At 31.8% G+C, this 21152-nt stretch overlaps 1 protein-coding gene across 2 annotated transcripts in view; it reads left to right on the forward strand.

Moving 5' to 3' along the window:
• The first annotated feature begins 11591 nt into the window (after nt 1–11591).
• Myo31DF (Unconventional myosin ID) overlaps nt 11592–21152 on the forward strand; it is a 96026-nt gene continuing 86465 nt past the window's right edge. For both annotated transcript variants that reach the window (XR_012758718.1, XM_075381395.1), the window contains exon 1: nt 11592–11758. Coding sequence is in view for 1 of the 2 variants with exons in the window: in XM_075381395.1 (XP_075237510.1) it covers nt 11670–11758 (89 nt within the window). In the remaining variant the exon portion in view is untranslated. The remainder of the gene's footprint in view (nt 11759–21152) is intronic.

Here is a 21152-nt window from a genome sequence, read left to right on the forward strand (position 1 = left end):
AAATTGAATTATCAGAAATTGTGTGTCTAAGATGCTTATGGAAAATGAACTGGCCTGGCAGTGCATTGGAAATTTTGATTCAGTACAGAGAATAAGGTAAACATCTTGAGCTGTATGATTACTGGGCGTTAGACATTGTGTTGCACATAACTCTTAAAACAAAATGACAGTCATGGAATAGCAACACACTTTGTCGCTCAGAAAGATAGAATGCAAGCCATTATTTTCCATCCAGAAAATCATGTACATAATGTTTTGGGCAAAAAAAAACTTTTGACTTTTTGTCTCAAAGTTGCACAAACAATAGTGATTGATGATGATTGTGGAACACTGAAAAAAAAAATTGCATTTTTGATTACAACGAAGGACATGACTTGCTTACCCAGAGGATTTATTGATTCTTGTCAACGCTTATACACACAATGCAATGTTTCCTTAAGACCTTCAGCTGGGAACAGTTCGATCATCCACCGTACAGCTTCAACCTTCCACCAGCTGACAATTATCCTGTTACCTTAAAACTTTCCTTGTTCCCTGAAAGTTGCATGACTGTGACGAGGTCAACAAGTTATCTAATTTCTTCCATCAGCTATGATGGAGGGAAACGACTTCTCATGCCATGATATAAGTGCCTTAACAACGGTAGGAAATATGAACAAAAATAAAAAAAGATTTGTACTTCGAAGAGCAATAAAAATTTTAGGTAAAAATGTTCTTGATATTTTCTAACAACCCTTCGAAACTTACTTTCTGGATATCCTCTTGTACCTTTTTTCCACTTTCTTAATAATCACTGGAATTAGGTAAGCATTTGTCTTAAAAAAAGTTAATAAATTAACCAAATACCTCTTTGTAGAGATTTCCATTCAATTCCCGTAATAATTTTTTGACTATTTCTTCATCGTTAACAATATTCATTCCTCCAATATGTTCCTTTAATTTAAGAAATAAATGAAAATCAGAAAAAGAGTTCAGGTTTGTACGGTAAATGAGAGGCATTCTGTGGTTAGAATTATTCTACGTTAAAGTCTGGCTAGATGCTTGCTTTTTTGTGCCTTGAAAAAATTTCTTAGAGTTTTCTTATAATGTTCATAAAAGTCATCATAACTGCCATGAAACTTCATTAGTGCCACATTGTTGATCAGACTGATTTGCAGCTAAGCAGTAAGGTTACTGCTAAACATTTCTAAATGAAGACATTCCTGAAAACTATGACATATTATAAGTATAGTTCTACTAATGTTTCATGAAATCCACAAGGTTTTATTTGATTAAAAAAAATTATGGAATTCAACTTTTCTTGGATATAAACTAATGGGGATACAGTCATTTAATATGTCGTAGTTAAAACTCTCCTTGAGAATGGCACAAGGTTATTTTATAAAAAGTAATCGTATTTTTCTCCATTTAAAGCAGAGGTTCCCAAACTTATTTTTCTCATAGACCACTTTCAAAATTTTGCTGGTTCCGGTGGACTCCCTGCAGCTACATTTCTACCATATTTCCAGTCGACAGAAAATGTGAAGATTAGATCTAACTATGAAAATTTGCGTTACGGCTGAGTTCCACGAACTAACAGCTTCCGAAAAAAAAGTGAGAATTGATTGGTTAATTTTTGATTGACTGCTGTGAGTGGATGTGAAAAAAGTAAAGTTGGCCAATCAAACAAAAGGCTTCCATCCAACTTTACATTTTTGAAATCTACTCACAGCACAAGAAAGCAATCAATTCTCACTTATTTTATTTAGAAAACTTCCCATTCAGAGTGGTAAAAAGCAAAAGAAAAATAGTATATTTTTTGTGTTGCATTTATTCAAATATGTAATCATTACACTATTAATTAATTATTATTGTTATCATATTGCAATGTAATATAATAAAATTGTCGTAATATAATTAAAATTAAACATTAATAACGTAATGTAACTTCTACAATGACAATCACAATATAGTTACAATTTTAATGGGAGGGATGTACTTGATGGATTGACAGCAAATTATCAATATTAGGCTTCAGTTTTGTTAGGAATAAGCGCAAATCTCCCCGTTCTGTGATATTGAATGTGCTCCTTTTTTTTTTGATCAAAGGTTTGTAACGACACTAAAACTTTTTTCGACAAGATATGATGAGGGAAACTCTATCAAAAGCTTTCTTGCAATTCCCCACAGTCCAAGATATTTTTCTGGTATTTCTGCCTGCAGCCAAAATGTTTGATACCCTCTTTTAAATTTCACCTTCAGCTCCTCATTAGTGCTAAGCTCGAGTAGCACCTCTTGTAATATCACATTCTCCACTTCCGGTTCATCAAATGGATTTATGATCCATGGTGGTATTTCCATCGTCAGAATATCTTCAAATCTGATTTTGAAGTCATCATGCAGGGCAATTAAATGTTGAACGTATGTCTGAATATCCTCATCAAGGCATTCTACCTGTGACAAGTTTGAAAACTGGGAAAATACGCGCCGACTAATATTTTGCTTCATAAATTTCAATTTTCCAAGAAAAGCTGAAATTACACCCTTTGTTTTTATTAAATTGATACTGTCCCCTTGTAAGTTAATGTCATTAAATTTTTTGGACAAATCTGTCAAATACACGATGTCAGCTTTCAAAGTGATCAGCTTTTCTTTTAAATCTGAATCTTTACCTTCCAGAAACTCTAAAACTGATTCAAAAAGTGAGTAAAATCTTGTTAAACATGCACCTTTTGACAACCAGCGTACTTCAGTATGTAAGAGCAATCGTTGGAAATCTTCATCATTTTCATCGCACAATTGGGCAAATAAACGCGTATTCAATGCATTGCTTCTTATCTTGTTAACAGCGTTAATTACAATTTGAAGCGATTGGTGCAATCTATCACTCAGATTTTTCACTACTAGGTGTTGTCGGTGGATGACACAGTGAATTGCAGTTACCTCTGGTATAATTCTTTTAAGATGGCTTATAAACCCACGATATCGCCCGACCATGGCAGGAGCGCCATCTGTTGCCACCGAAATGACGTTTGTGAATGGAATTGATTTTTCGTTAAAAAAATCACTCAGGACATTAAATATTGATTCACCTTTAGTGTCCGTCTCCCAAGTTTTCGCGAATAGTAGCTCTTCATGAATTTCTTCATCCATAACAAATCGAACATATGCCAATAATAATGCTTCATTACCAGGTAAAGTTGACTCGTCCAGTTGAATAGAAAAATGAGTTGTTTGCAGATAATTACACAAGAAACTTTCAATATCATAGCTCATTTCATCAATACGTCTTTGTACAGTGTTGTTACTCAAAGGAATTCTTTTGAGTATGTCAAATGGAGATTTGTGCAGAACAGTTTTTAAAACCTCTTCAACAGCGGGTAAAATTAACTGTTCTCCAATGGTGTGCGGTTTTCCAGATTTCGCTATAAGTAATGAAATATTGTACGATGCCCGCATGCCATCATCGTTACTTTCAGACGTTGAAGCAAACATACTGTGCACGGTAGGTCTCTTTTCATATTTTTCCTTCAATGTTTGAAAATATTTTAGATCTTTACCTATTTTATCAGGATGACACCTTCTTAGATGATCTTCGAGCTTCGATGGTTTCATAGAGTCATTGCTCAAAATTTTGCTGCAAAAAAGGCATATAGGCAATCGCTTGTCTGCCTTTGATGGAAGAAATTCAAATTTTAAATAATCAACACTGTACAGTCGACATTTCTTCTTAGATTCAGCCATGTTTCGTATCAGTTACCTACCGGTAAATAAAACAAAAACTTTGTTTTAGTAATCTCAAGGCGGTCTTACGTAACAGGATATGACTATTTTAACAGAATAGGATTAATTAATTATTGCAATGAAATAAAGTACCAGCGGCAAACTGATTCTAATTATTAAAAGCAATAAATCGGTAAGATCCATAATAAAGTCTTATGAAAATGGCTGAACCGATTTTAATGTGATGTAAAACATTTTTTCATTAATTATATTTTGATATATTTCTGTAAATTCTATAGAAAATACTGTTAAATAACCAATATTTTGATATCACAACTCTGCGATTTTAATCATTTATTTATTACTTTGATGCACGTTACAAATATGTAAAGACAGGTACAATTTATGAAAATATACAACGTGTTACAGAATAAGTGTTACAACCGGGAAATTGTATGTTCAGGATCATTTTTTAAGTCGATTGCAATAGTTTTTTTATATATCTGGGAAAAAATTTAGACCAAAAATTAATAAATCTTTAAACGGAGACAGTAAAAAGTGGTCACATTACAATATTGTGATGTCGCGTAGGTAGCGTAGACCGCGACGTTTCAATATTGTGATTTGACCACTTTTTACTGATTTTTTAATAATTTTTGGTCTAAATTTTTTTTCAGATATATAAAAAGAAACTATTAGAATCATCGACTTAAAAACTGATCCTGAACATAACATTTCCCGGTTGTAACACGTTGTATAAATGTATATAATTATTAGTGAACCACCACACAGTCGGGTAAAAAAAATATTACTAATAAAGTAGGGACAAAAAGTTCAACCTTTCTCGGCTTTCTGTTCTTTTAGGGAAGTCTCTAATAATGGCTCTGTTCAGTATTTAATTTTTAATACGTACCTACTACACGCAAACATTACAAATATACTTATTACAACATAAATATATCTTTATCGCAGGTGGGTTGGAAGAGATTTCTTTTAGGAATAAGCCTCGCCTTTTGTACCTACGTATTTTTTTGTAATTTGTGCATTTTTTGTTTACTGACGTGTACAATAAATTGTCAAATAAATAAATAAAATAAAAGTAAGTATAACAAAAAAGCAGGTAAGTACTTATTACTTTTTCCGACACTGGCAAACGCTAACATCTATTCACTTTTCTTTTCGAAATTCCGGAAACAAATGAGTAACGTTTATCCTTGGCAATCGTATTTATATTAGCGAAGAATCAAACAAGTTCATCTAAGATTGCTAGCACACACGCCACAAGTCGTATTTCGTCCCTTTGCACGTCTAGACACGTTCGTTGTACTGAATATGAAATATGTAAGTTTTTACAAGTAACAGTCGCTGAGCTTCTCAAAATATTATCTGCCTAGATCGATACGCAAAGTCAAGCCAACATTTTGGTTCTTCACTATCGAAACCAGATGAATTTTCGTGGACCCCCGCTTACGAATTGTGAACCCCCATTTTTTTGTCACGCCAACGTACACCCCCATCGTGTCTCCCGTGGGCCCCTGAGGGTCCACTTTGGGAATCAGTGTTCTAAACGACCTGTAATGCTGACTGTGGCTTCTTCTATTTATGCCGTTCCTGCGTGGGTAGAGGCCCTGGAACGGAACGCAAGAATGGCGGGAGTTTCAATATTTCTCCCTACAGTTGGCAGAGCCTGGACAATGTCCCTTGCTGCTGTATCTTTCTATTATCGGGCGGATTTCATCGGTTATTTAGTGGCGGTTATAAATTTTAAGTTTCATTTATGGACGGATTTGGTAATTTTCGTTCCTAACCGTATGGACCATTGTGAAATTTATTTAATGGTTCTGACCGTGACAAATTTGTGGCTTGCTGAAGAGTCTCCTGTGACAATGGTTTATTTATATACACTCCAGTAAAAAAAAACTGTAAATATATACAATCTACAATTTAGATTATGATGTTCATAAATTATTACACAAATAATACAAAAAAAAATTTAAATCATTAAAAATTTTTTTTAAATTTAAAAAAATGAGAAACAATGTATAGTTCATTGCATTTGTCTGGTAATGCTAAGAACCATGCAAAATACTTTTTTACTCATATGAATGACCACGGGTAACCAACCAGCTAAATCTATTATTTTTAAGATGGAGTCGACAATTTTGAAACCAGCATATTTCTGAAAGTTTTGAGTCCTGTGGTGACCAAACTGTTGCACTGATGAAATTACAATACACTAATACAGTTTTTTTTACGTGTAATATTTATGAAAAAGGGGAATTTCCGTCTGACTTCAAAAAAAGTGTTATAGTAATGATACCAAAGAAAGCAGGGGCAGATAAATGTGAAGAATACAGAACAATTAGTTTAACTAGTCATGCATCAAAAATCTTAATTAGAATTCTATACAGAAGAATTGAGAGGAGAGTGGAGGAAGTGTTAGGAGAGGACCGATTTGGTTTCAGGAAAAGTATAGGGACAAGAGAAGCAATTTTAGGCCTCAGATTAATAGTAGAAGGAAGATTAAAGAAAAACAAACCAACATACTTGGCGTTTATAGACCTAGAAAAGCCATTCGATAACGTAGACTGGAATAAAATGTTCAGCATTTTTAAAAAATTAGGGTTCAAATACAGAGATAGAAGAGCAATTGCTAACATGTACAGGAACAAAACAGCAACAGTAACAATTGAAGAACATAAGAAAGGGTGTTCCCTGTCTCCATTACTTTTTAATCTTTACATGGAACTAGCAGGTAATGATGTTAAAGAACAATTTAGATTCGGAGTAACAGTACAAGGTGAAAAGATAAAGATGCTACGATTTGCTGATGATATAGTAATTCTAGCCGAGAGTAAAAAGGATTTAGAAGAAACAATGAACGGCATAGATGAAGTCCTACGCAAGAACTATCGCATGAAAATAAACAAGAACAAAACAAAAGTAATGAAATGTAGTAGAAATAACAAAGATGGACCACTGAATGTGAAAATAGGAGGAGAAAAGATTATGGAGGTAGAAGAATTATGTTATTTGGGAAGTAGAATTACTAAAGATGGACGAAGCAGGAGCGATATAAAATGCCGAATAGCACAGGTGAAACAACCCTTGAGTCAGAAATATAATTTGTTTACATCAAAAATTCCAGCGTTCAAGTCCTAGTAAAGCCAGTTATTTTTACATGGATTTGAATGCTAGATCTTGGATACCGGTGTTCTTTCTTTGGTGGTTGGGTTTCAATTAACCACACATCTCAGGATTGGTCGAACTGAGAATGTACAAGACTACACTTCATTTCCACTCATACATATCATCCTCTGAAGTATTATCTGAAAGGTAGTTACCGGAGGCTAAACAGGAAAAAGAAAGAAGGAATAAATTGAATAACTTCAAGCTGTTATTATAAAAAACACTTTTATTATCATGGATTACATTTTTTTTATTTACATGATAGAACTTGGCCTACATGTTTCTATTTTATGATCACTGATATTTATATTTTCTCGTCCTGCCATGGTAATTTTCCATCTGTAACAAAATATTCAGCATACTTATCTTTTTTTGGATAGCAATAAACTTACTCGTGGAACATTAATTTTTTCCTCGTTAGTTAATGAAGACCCGTAAAGTGTATCTTCAAATTTTTAACTATCCCTCTTTCTGACATAATTGTGTAAAACATAACAAGCCTGAATTATTTCTTCTGTGAAATGTACGTTAACATTTAACGATCTGTGGAATATGCGCCAATTGTTCGTCATTATGCCAAAAGTGCATTCAATAAATCGTTTAGCTCTTGTTAACAAAACGTTTGTCTTGCTGACAAACTAAAAATAAAAATTTTATTTTTGTTTGTCAGTAATTTGCCAACGTAGGGTCGCATGATGTTGTCAGTGATCCTGAAGGCGTCATCTCCTACGAATACGTGGGGTAAACCTGCTACGTCACTTCTACATATTGGTTTTGTTTTTGGATCAGGAATATTTAACGAACCGTTAATTAATTTTCGGTACAGTAATTGATTCTTGAAACACTGACGAGTCTCTACTTTTCCCATATGCCCTGATGTCTACGAAGAGGTAACTGTAATTAGCATCGCATACTGCCAATAACAAAACTGAGAAATACTTTTTATTGTTATAGTATAGGGAGCCAGTATCTGTAGGTTGTACAGATACAATGTGCTTACCATACCTTATGTGCTTACCATCGACAGCCCCGATGCAATTTGGAAAATTAGCGTATTTGCAGAAACCCTCTGAAACTTCTTCCCGCTTCTCTTTTGTAGGTTCAGGTATATAAATGTATTTTAATCTTTTCCATATTGCTGAACATACTTGCCGTACCAATTTTGCGACTGTAGACTTGCCAATACGGTAACAATATTTCAGATGACCGAATGAGCATCCGGTAGCCAACTAACTGGAAAAAACAGACAAACAAGTGAGATTAGAATTGGTCGAAATTATTGGAAAATACAAGGTCATTCACGGGAACCGGATGTTTTAAAAAAAATCATAGAAAATTGAATATTTACTTTAAAAAAGTTTTATTGGTACTGAAACACTTGTTAAATTACAGGGACCGAGGGGGGCCAAGGAATGTCGCCAAATCTGAAAACGATCCGTCCCGGAAACAAGTTACGGAGAACAGCCATCGTTACCCTCACTGTGTGCGCTGTAAATAGCTCCATCTTGCTGGAATAACACATTTTGAAAATCGATTCCCCGGTTTCGTAACTCAGGGATGAAAAACGTATTCAACATCGCAACGTAACGATCAGCTGTTACAGTTACGGCAGCGTCATTTTCTTAAAAAAAATACGGTCCAATAGCACCGACCTTTCCTATTGCACACCAAACAGTCACCTTTGGGCTATGAAGTGGTCTCTCGTGAAGCTGATGCGGGTTTCTTTCTGCCCGATACCGGCAATTCTGTTGGTTGACGAAGCCATTCAGATGAAAATGGACTTCGTCACTCATTAAAGATAACAAATTTTCATTTTCTTCAAAAACGGTAAGCATTTGTCGACAAAATTGTAATCGCTGCGTGAAATCTTGCTCGTTTAACTGCTGCACGACGCCTATCTTGTAAGGATGGAAATGTAGGTCTGTATGCAGAATTCGTCTTACCGTACTTGTGCTCATTTGAAGCGCTGCTGAATGCCTCTGAATAGAGCGGCGTGGGCTTATGACAATGGTTTCCCTTACTCGTTCAATGTTCTCCGGAGTGCTAGCAGTTCGTCGGGGACCCGGTGGCGTTTTCTTCAATATTGAACCGCTTGTTCGAAGGTTGTTTACCCGTCGCAATATATTGTTACGAGAAGGGACACTTGCATTACGATGGATATTAAACTGACGGCGGAAATCTCGCTGAACAGCAGTTACGGATTCGTCATTTCGCACAAAACTGTCATACGCGTACAGGCGTTGGTCTAGCGTCCACGGCTCCATCTCAACGACTAAAATGTAAATGCTATGAACAAAGGAAACGTCAGACACCAGCCACGTGCCCCTCCCACCACGATCGCCCGAGTACAACCCACTTCAAAAACATACGGTTCCTGTGAATGACCCTGTATATTTAAATTAATAAAAATTTACTCATAAATTTTTTGTTTGGAAAAAAATTCTGTTGTGTAGACTATAAAAAAGGTTTTCATTATTTTCACGACTTCAATTTTCAATTGTTTCAGGAAGTTCAAATTTGTCCCTTAAATAGATGTCTTTCTGATTACTGAATATTAGTAAAGTTATTTTTCTATATGCATTTATTATTTTCAGTTTCTCATTTACAAAAAAAAATGGAAAAATATTAGAGACTGTTTTGCCAGGGAGTTGAAAAAACAAAAAAAAAACCAAGACAGGGTCCGCAGCTAGTAATGGAAATCCTTACGTTTACTTTACTCGTTTACGTTTTCTTGAAAACTCTGTTAACAATAAGGAAACAATTAGTAATCTAGACGACGACTCGGCTGAAATTCTTCCGACCGACACTGACTCGGACGTTTTTCCTGTTGCAAAAAATAAGAAAATCAAAATGAACCCTGTGGACAAGCACTTCGCAGATATTTTGGCGAGGAGTGTCGCAGCACGGGAAGAACAACTGAATAATGTGGATGATGATTAGCTATTTTGTATGTCTTTGTTTAAAGAACTTAAAAAGGTGCCTGATCGTGCCCAAATGAGAACGAAAATACAGCTAATGGAAGTCTTACAACGAAGGCAGGATTTCTATAATCCCCCTCCAATCAGTCACCCATCATTCATCCATCCTACTCAAACAATACCAATCAAAATCCCAATCAACCGTACAGTCAAGATTATACAACATTTCCATCCAATTTTTCCAACTCATCTACACAGTACACACCTATAGAATATAGTCAAATAATTACCGACGTTAAAACAAGCACTAACCCGGTTGTTGTTGCATCAATACCGTCACCAGCAGAAAGCGTAATTTCTAATCATAGTTCTGAAATAGATCTATACAATTAATACATCTGTATAATTAACGCAACTCTCACTAGAATAATGCGAATTTATTGTTTTAGTGTTAGTTACTAGTTATTACTGTAAGTTTATTTCGTATTTCAAGATAACATTTTTTTCTATTTCAAATTGTCTTATTCCTCTTTCATTTTATCCACGACTGCAAGATGTTTGTTTTCATTCGGGCGTGATCAGGTATATTAAAATTTTATATTAATTGTATTCTTATTATTTATATTCATAATCATTTCAGTTTTGTACAATATTAATTAAAATAATATCTTAAATATTAATAAAGTAAATGACTTACCTCAAAGTTATTACGAGTTTTTCTTCAGCTCCAATCGCATGTCTCACATAATTCATACTCGGTGAAATATCGTCTTCTATCGACTTTAATAAAGCATCAAAAATTTTTGTGGACATTCGGAAGTTATCGAAGAATTTCGGTTCGTATTCTCGTAATTTTGGGTAGTGTTACAAATAAACTATGCGTCAGTTTATCTCTTAAAACTGGATGCACCCTCTGTCTTTGCCTGCGACGACGGTATCGCTGGTAACAAACTCACAACCTCTTCAACTTCCATTTTTATTTAATAATGACATAAAATTCCCGGCTGAACAGCTACAGTAGTATTGGGAAATCGCGCGATTTACGCCTGAATGTGTATGCACGTCTTATTTTGCAGTCGTGCGATTAACGTCGCGACAGTCGCTTCATGTGTACGAGCCCTTATTCTATGACGAGGGTATTTGAAAATTGGTACCACTCTACGACAAATGTTTAATTCGGAGTGGCGACTATGTAGAGAAATCGCGTAACTATGTAAGTACTTTTTACAAAAAAAAAAAAATTATTTTCCCTGTGGTTTTAATTTCTTGACCAATCGGATCTTGAAAAAAAATTACCCTCTTACATAGGCAATAATAAATATTTAATAAAAATGACAAACTTAAAAGTTTAATAATATTCTTCAAGGCAAAAGAGTACAATTTAATTTTGCATCAAATGTATCATTTTGCATAATAGTTGCTATTATGCAAGCTATAAGTACATTTTTATGTTTTCGCGAGATTACTAAATAGAAAAGTGCTATTATAATAATAATAATAATATACGAAACTAATTCAATTAGAAACAGGAAAATACTTATTTATCGGTTTTTTTTTTAAATATAAATTATCAATGGTTAATAAATAAGATTGATAGCGTATATCCTGTTTTTAATTTTCTATGAAAATATAATTCTATTTTAAGTACTACTACACATCGGTAGGATATTTAGTTTATTAATTTTCCGTTAGATAGCGGAAGAGTTCCACTTGTTTATTTATACTACTGGTTGATGACGTAATTTATGCACTTACGAGGTCTCAGTACTTCAGTAACTTCTGTCTAGTTATGTTGTATTTTTGTAGTAGTGTATTGTAACTTCTTTGTCGGCTGGAGTTAGATGTGTTTGTAGGTTAGTCATGGCGACACAAGATGAAGTGGGAATTCGCGATTTCGTCCTTTTGGACGAAATTACAATGGATAAATTTATGGACAACCTCCGTAAAAGGTATAATATGCTACATTAATTTGTATTCTGTAAGAAATTAATGTATAGTTGTATTATATTATATTATTTATATTTTTATTTAACTTTGGGTGTGTCATCAAAATTTATTACAGACATGCACATGCGAGTTATAAAAAAAATTGTTTACGTTTCAGTTAATTCAAAATATCAACCGTTTTAACAGTTTGATTTCATGTTTGAAAAAGAAGTTTCTGTTAATATTATTTAACTTTTTTATAATACCTGTGTAAAATTCTCTGATAAATCATTAATGTAACGTTTTTATTTACGTGCGGCGAATAAGTTTATTCATACCTTACACATACATAGACATAAATATGACATCATATTATCTGTTGAGTCATTTGGCAATGCGAATCAGTGACTTTTAAATTCTTATTTATGTTTAAATGTTTGCGTAGACTTACCGTCTATTTAACAGAAATGTGTCATTGTCATATTACAAAATATCTAATAATAAACATACAACCTGTTTTTTGTTATGCATTTTTCTTGAAAATGATTATGTTTGGAATAATAACTCAAATTTCACTTTCGTTATGAATTTTTAATAATATAGAAATAAATTATTTTATTTCGTATTATTTTTTATATAAAATTTTTTCTTTATTATTTTTTAAAGAAATCTTTGTTACTAAAATGTGATAATAAAAATCTGCTCAGCAATATTAAATTTTTTTGTCATTTCATTTCATCCCTCCTGGTAATTTTCTAGAGCAATTAAATTCTAATGAGATTATTTTATGAAGAAAATTTATTTTTATTTAAAATGAAATAAAATTTAAAAAAAATTGTTTACCCTATTTTCCAGGTTTTATAGTTATATTTTTTAAATTTCTTTAGTTGAATATTAAAAATAGAGATATTCCACTTTAAGAACTGCAGAGAATATACAAAAAAAAAATTAGCTAGATTCAATTTGAGAATTTCTGAATTATAGTTTGTACAAAGATTTACAAAACACTGTTTGTAAAACTGAACATCAGAATCTCAATATAAAGAAAGTTATGCCAAGATAATTCCTAGGGTTCTTATATAACAGAAAAAAGATTGCTGCAAAGAAATTTGAGCTGTTATTCTGTAGACACTTGTTGCTGACCCTAAACATTTAAAAATAATCATAACTTTTAATGAAACATGGGTCTTCATTGTATGAAATAACAGCCAATGCAATGAAAACAATATTTTCAACACGAATGTAAAAAAACGTGACAAAGCTAATCGACATTCGAAGCTGAGCTCATGTTTTTTTTATGTCAAGGGTGTAGTTTTGGAAGAATTTTTTCCAGAAAGGACAACAGTGAAAAAGTATTTGTAAGGAAATTTTGACGAAACTGAGAGGAAAAACTATCAGAACTGTGGAAAAATGGTTTAATTTTTAAGCAGTTTTTCGCATACATTACTGTGTTGGAACATTCTCCATATTTTCCAATTTGAAACTTTTTCTTTTACCAAAAGTGAAGTCTCTGCTTAAAGGAACATATTTTGATTGATTGATGCAGTAAAGAAAAAAAATGGCGTCAAAAATAGCTGATCTCTTTTATGCCTTTAACTAATGAAAAATAAGATTGAATACATATAAAAATATAAATGCAAATTGGGATTATATTAAAGGGGTTGCACATTCAAATTGTAACATAAAAATTAGTATAAGTTATTGTATTATTCTACCTGATACACATCTTGTAAACTACCTTTTTAATATGTTTTTAGTAAAATTTTATGTTAATAAATTTCATCCTGTTCAAATATATTGAGATGTAAGTTTTTATGTTCTAGAGAAAAAATGATTTGTGAATTTTATTTTGCTGTTTATGTAGTTATACTAGAAAAATCTGTTTTTAAATGTGCTTCCTATTCGTCTAGTGTATTATTTAATGCTATATAACTGCTGTTTAATTTGGTTTTTTTCTAGTTTTCTGTGTTTATCGCTGTGTTATATTAGTATTACATATCTTTTCTGAAAATTTTAAAAGTGGCACAATGAATATTTTTCTGAAATTGTTTGTTATTTTTGTGACTGTTTGTTGTAATTTTTATCTTTATAATACTAAGTGTATTTTTTATTTTGTTGTATATTTTATTAGTTGGTGTTTTGTAGTTTTATATTGGTGTGTTTATTTTGGATTTGGTGATGTCAAAAAAGTTAATTGATTGTTATATCATATTTGTGATGAAATGTAAGTTGCCTCGTAAATCTTTTAATGGATATAGGGAATATTAAATTTGTATTAGAGTATGATTTCATCAGTACAGGATTATATAACTTTATATATTTATTTCTCTTTGTGTATTGTGTGATTGTTTTTGAAGTGTTGTAAAAATGTTTTAGCCAGACGACTAGAAATTGATAAAATAATTTCAATTCCTTAAACGATATTTAATATTTAATTATAAAGTTTGTTTTGATCCATCCTGGTAAATTTTGGGGTAGTTTCTGGTTTTATTCATTGATCAGCTTGCCTCCTTGATCTCTTCCTGGTATTATATATATGTCTAATTAAATACTGATTGACATAAAATACGAGGTGTGTGTGAAAAGTAATGAGACTGACTTTTTACTTACCAAAGTTTATATTTTTTTCAAACAACAATATTATTCCCTTCAAAATAGTTCCCTTGGGCAGCTATACACCGGTGGAGTCGTTGTTCCCACTCTTAGTAGCAGCGCTGGAAGGCTTCAACTAGTAGGGCTTTTAACCGGTCGATCACAGTCTTTTGAATGTTCTCCAGAGTTCGAAAATGACTTCCTTTTAAGACATGTTTCAATTTTGGGAAAAGAAAAAAGTCACAAGGACTGAAATCAAGTGAATGGGGGGGGGGGTTAAGGAACCGTAGGAATGCGTTTTGAAATTAAAAATTCTGTGATGGAAATGGCCGTGTGACACGGGGCATTTTCATAATGAAGCATCCGCTTGTCTGCAATGTCTGGTCTCAAGCGAATCACTCTTTTCCTGAGCCTTTCCAAGACACCTTTGTAAAATACTTGGTTGACAGTTTGTCCTGAAGGAACAAATTCTTTACGTACGATACCCCTACTGTCGAAAAAGCAAATCGGCACGGTTTTGACCTTTGATTTGCTCATTCGACATTTTTTCGGTCGAGGAGATGACGGAGTGTGCTACTCTTCGCTTTTCCGCTTTGTTTCAGGATCGTACTCAAACATCCAACATTTATCACTTGTGATTACACGATTGAAGAATTCTTGGTCGTTGTCGATCCTCTCAAGAAGATCAACGTACACGTTTTTTCGATTGCCCTTCTGTTCCGTTGTGAAATTTTTCGGCACCGATTTCGCACAAACCTTTTACATGTCAAAATTTGATGTACGGTGAAAGTATTTAACCGTTCACTCGTCATCCTTATTGTTAAACGATGGTCTGATCTCCCGAGAACCCTCACACGCTCAACGTTTTCGTCAGATTTTGAAGTCGAAGGTCTCCCTGAGCGAGGTTGATCTTCAACGTGTTCTCGGCCTTCCAAAAATATTTGTGCCAGCGGAAACCTTTTGCTCTTGATATTCCCCGTAGGCCTGTTACAACTTTTCAAAGATTACATTCGCGGATTCCCGAAGTTTAACACAAAATTTGATTGCACAAGGGTGCTCTAAGTTCCGATGCTCCATTTTCGTAACACACAACTTCACTGTTGGCGCTGTCAAATATATTGTGTTGGCTGAACGGAGTTAAAACTCGTACTGAGCATGTGGAAGGGGTGAACAAACCGGTCTAGCACAGCCCGGTAGACACAACGTTGCCAGATCGCTCGATGTGTTACCAATCTCATTACTTTTCTCACACATCTCGTATATGTCTGTTTATCTATCCATCTTTTTTTTTTTTTGGGCTGGGCTTCATATTACCACATAAATTTGATGCTTGTGTGGGATGTGTAAATGCCATACTTGATCAGGATTTGAACCCAGGACTTCCAGGTGAAAGGCTAAGATGCTACCACCACTCCACCATGGAAATCGACAAATTTAGTATCCATTCAAACGTTTGGCCTTATTAATCAGTAAATAAGACACTTACTGCCAATCAAATCTCTTCACTACATACCCCCATATATATATATATATATTGCTTTATCGCTTCAAAAAAATTCTCTTGAGTTTGTGATAGAAAATAAATTTGATTTTATATGTTCATGATTATAAATAGAAATTATTTTAAAAGTAAAATTTAATTAACTTCTTTCTTATCATTTAATTAATCTATTTAATGTAAGAACTGTTATTAGTAAACAATTTTTATGAATTATGGGATTTTTGTCATTTGTGAATCTTAAAAAAAAAACAAATTTCCTGATATAAAAAAAAGTTTTTTTTAATATAAAAAAAAAAAATTATTTTATATTACATATAAAAATATAATTTACAAGGATTTATTAAAATTTATAATTAATTAAGCATTACATGTTATATTAATTACAATAAATATAAAGAAGTATTGTACTTGTGATAAGATAAGTTTTGCCTTTATTATGGGATAAAATGTTTTTATCTATTTAATATACCACTTAATATGATAATGTAAAATTTTTTCACATGTATGCTAGTTGTTATGATTGAATATTTATATGAATTATATACCTTTCTTTTTTATTTATCTTTTGTAAATATTTTTAATAGTTTTATAGATATTTTATTTTAATATCAGCTTTATAAAGTACTAGCTGCAGTATCAGTTTTTTTTTATATGGAAAATACTAATTTTTTTTAATTCTATGAATATCGTATTTTAATTTCAAAAGGGTTGTTAAAATAATTTTTGAGTGTACTTATATCTAAATACTACATTTGAAATATGTTAACTTTCAGCTTATTAACTGTACAATAAAGAGGAGAAATGTTGTGAATAGATTGTTGTTTTATATTTCTGTTTTTTTTTGTTTTATATTTCTGAATGTGAAAATAGGAGGAGAAAAGATTATGGAGGTAGAAGAATTTTGTTATTTGGGAAGTAGAATTACTAAAGATGGACAAAGCAGGAGCGATATAAAATTCAGAATAGCACAGGCGAAACAACCCTTCAGTCAGAAATATAATTTGTTTACATCAAAAATTAATTTAAATGTTAGGAAAAGATTTTTGAAAGTATATGTTTGGAGTGTCACTTTATATGGAAGTGAAACTTGGACGATCGGAGTATCTGAGAAGAAAAGATTAGAAGCTTTTGAAATGCGGTGCTATAGGAGAATGTTAAAAATCAGATGGGTGGATAAAGTAACAAATGAAGAGGTGTTGTGGCAAATAGATGAAGAAAGAAGCATTTGGAAAAATATAGTTAAAAGAAGAGACAGACATATAGGCCTCATACTAAGGCATCCTGGAATAGTCGCTTTAATATTGAAAGGACAGGTAGAAGGAAATAATTGTGTAGACAGGCCACGTTTGGAATATGTAAAACAAATTGTTAGGGATGTAGGATGTAGGGGGCATACTGAAATGAAACGACTAGCACTAGATAGGAAATCTTGGAGAGCTGCATCAAACCAGTCAAATGACTGAAGACAAAAAAAATATATCATGATATATTTTACATAAAAATATAAAAATTCCCAACTTCAAATCTAGACCATCTAAACCAAACATTGATTTGTAATACAAATCAATGGTTTATTTCTACCTTTTAGTGATGCATTAAAGTTATTTAGAAGGTAATTTTATTTTCTTTCTTTTGGTAAAATTGTTTCTTAGCCTTTTTTTGATGATTTAATTTTTTTATTTTCTATATAAAAACTAGCAAATTAAGTTTTATTATTGGGGTAAATTTCATCTTTGATTGCTCGGTAATCTAATAACTTTTTTGATGATTTAACTGTTTTCTTTTATGATTGGGAATGATAAGCTTGTGCTTATGATTGTCAATTAGAAGCATAATTGTGCTTTTAAACTATGAAGATCAGTTAATATTATCTTTTTTTTCTGTGGACTGCAATAAATAAAATAATTTCAAGCTAAATGTTAAAAATAAATTAGAAGACTTAGTTGAACGACCTTCTTAAAAATTATTTTTATGTAGCAGACTTCAGCAGCGTCTTCCCATGGATTTTTCTTATTTTATTGAGTAGTAGGAAATGGCACCTTTGTTTTATCCAGTTGATATTTAAGCTGCTAGTTTGTCTTCACATTCTAATCTCCCTTCAGTTACCAAATAAAGAGCCCTTGTATAATTCTTCAGGTAAGCAGAATTAGTATCTCACAAACACTAATAAAGAAATGCTAACCTGTCTGCTCTACCATAATGTTATGTCTTGATGATATTTTATCCTGTGAATAAAGGCAATGAGTAATCTACCAAATAGACAGATTGCTTCCGATCATGTTAGTTTACCATTTTTCTCAGATCAATCTTTTATTTAAATAAAATTATTTAATTAAAAATGCAATTTTCCATTTGAAATGGAAAATCCTTAGAAATAATTATTTATATTACATAATATCAATTATAAGGAAACAATTGGAAGATAACAAACAAGAGTACGGGGGGGGGGGGATGGTACAAAGTAATCAAGATGCTCCAAGATTGCACAAAGAGAAAGAAAACAAAACTGAATACCTGATCAGAAGAATGAAAAAAGCCCAGCTTAAGATGATGAAGAAATACTGGGAAGAAAAGGAAATAAACAAATACTTGGTATGGTTCATAGTAAGCCATAACAAACAAAAAGAAAAATAAATAAAAAAGAAATGGTACTGACGTATTAACGCCACCGCAGCTAAAATGGGTCGATGTAGAGTTTAATATAGATTCAAAACAGTCTCTTTATTAATTTTTAATAAAAGGTTATTTATATTTGTTTATTTTATAAATATAACTTAACTTACGCTCGCTTCGCTCACTAACCTTGACTAATTAACAGGAGTGTTTTGATTATTTAAATAATAAATTATTGCAATAATTACTGAATTTATTAAATAACTACTCAAAAAATTATGGTGTTAATTAGTTAAGTTTGGTTAAATTATATTTATAAAATAAATATAAATAACCATTTATTAAAATTAATAAAGAGACTGTTCATTTTCCACCGAAATCTGATTGACTACTTTGTTTTTAAATAAAGCTGTAGCTGCGGTGGCATTAATACGTAAGTACCAAAGAAATATATATATATATATATATATATATATATATATGTTAATATAGACTGCTTCAACACTCATGAATTGCTCATAATGTTATAAAAACTGGGTCACTGATTTTAGATTTTGTCATGTTTTTATAGAATTACTGGCAGATTCACTTTTATATGTATTTCTTATATAACTTGTTATTACAATTTTATATAACTGTGTTATCAGTACTTGAGAATCGTTCATGCTCTAGATCACAAGGTGCTGTAATTTATATATATATATATTAATTCTTATGTATCTTTTTCTATAATTAATATAATTTTCTTTAAAAATTCTAAAAAAGGGACACAACACTTAAAAAAACCTTTCTTTAGTAATAATTAAAAGGAAAAGTAATCTGAAATTGAATAAAATATTATTATATATATTTTATGTATGGATAGACTTGGGCTTAATTAGGATTTTAAATTGAAAAATTTAAGTACACTGTTTAAAAAAATAAATTATTTATATATTTTTTGTTTCTATTTTGAATATTTAAGTTGGATTAAATGGCTTATGAAAAAAAAGTTTAATGTCAAAACTTTTGTTTGTGGATGAAATTTTTGGAGAAGTGTGAAGGCAACATTATGGGAAGAGAAGAGAAAGAAAATCATTTGCTATTTACTATTTACATTATTATGTAGGGTAGAAGTGTAGAGAATGGTTGATGATTGTGATAAAATGTTTGTTATGTGGGATATAAAAGTAATTAAAGAGATCATTTTTGGTAACCAGAAAAAAAGAGAACAAAGAGGAAAGCTAGAAGAAAAGTTCTTTTTTCTTCGACTACTAAAATAAAAAGTTCATTAAATAGGAAAGAAATTTTAAAATGCTTTGATAAGGTTTTTCCTTATTTTCTGTAAGTAAAACCGGTTAAAATTTACATGTGAATATTTTACTATACTTTAAATTAAAACAAATTTTATGAGAATTTATAATTTTTTTATTTTTCAAAAAAGAAGTAAATGGCACCAGTGTATACCTGATTTTGAGATGGTTGACTCTGAATAACTCATCAATTACATTTGTATGGAACTTGAACTATGGTTTTTAGTGGAAGGGAATACTTTCTATTTTAATTGAATAGCAATTTAAGATGAAACTGGGATTTATCATTTTGACCTGCAATACAAATATCAGCGTTTATAATTGAAACATCCGAGCTCACCCACCAGGAAAAAATTCAAAATTCATGCATTAGTTGGTAAAGTAATGCTAGCGGTTTTGAGAATTATATACGACAAATTTATTACGATTATTTGGAATGTACAATCAATTGTTAGTGCGATTGTGATAGTGCTAGTAATAAAGTGAAACCTGCAATAAGGAGGAAATGCCCCAGTTCTGTCTTAAAAAGCATATTTATTCTCAACGACAATTCTTCTTGAAAGATAAGAGCAGCTATTCAAAAGTTGGATCAAATCAACGTTACACTCCCGATCTTGCAACACCAGATTTTTTTTGTTTAATTCTCAGAATTTTTACGTGGCACTGCCTATTGTGGTACTAATGAGCAGGTCAGATATGTGGTATAAGACTGGTTCAGTCACTGAGGTGAACTGTTCTTTTACGAAATTCAGCCGAAGATTATGTTGAAAAGCAGTTTTAATTTCATTGTAATTGAATAAATAATAATTTCACTACAGTTATTTGTTTTTTTAATTATTAAATGGTCCTCGTATATATATATATATATATATTTATTTATTTATTTTTAACACTTTTATTTATAATATTATTTTTATATTCACAGGATGCATTTAAATCAGCAAATTGGTTGTTAAAATTAATGTAGGATTGATATGAAGCATCAGGTATAAAAGAATTTGAGGGTATGAGGGAAACGACTAACTGTATGATGTAGTGTGTTAATATTATTTTTCATTTGATTTTTGTCCTGTCAAATTCCTTTCTAACTGCTTTCTTTTTTCTGCGGTACTTCTAATATGTATTATTTATTCTTATATGAACATTGCACTCTGTTTAACTAGTATACAATAAACAACTCCCCATGGCCCAATAAGATGAAAGTGATACATACGACATGTAAATTACATGTCGTACATAGTACAGACTCAGGCCTACATTCCTGAGACGTATGGTTAATTGAATCCCAACCACCAAAGTATACCAGTATCCACTGTCTAGTATTCAAATCTGTATAAAAAGCAACTAAGGATATGAACATCAGAATATTCGACTTAAAAAATTAGCTGTTAAACTGATTTGCGATGACAAGTTAACCAT

This window comes from Lycorma delicatula, chromosome 13, assembly GCF_047948215.1.
Source record: "Lycorma delicatula isolate Av1 chromosome 13, ASM4794821v1, whole genome shotgun sequence".
NCBI classification, from domain to species: domain Eukaryota; kingdom Metazoa; phylum Arthropoda; class Insecta; order Hemiptera; family Fulgoridae; genus Lycorma; species Lycorma delicatula.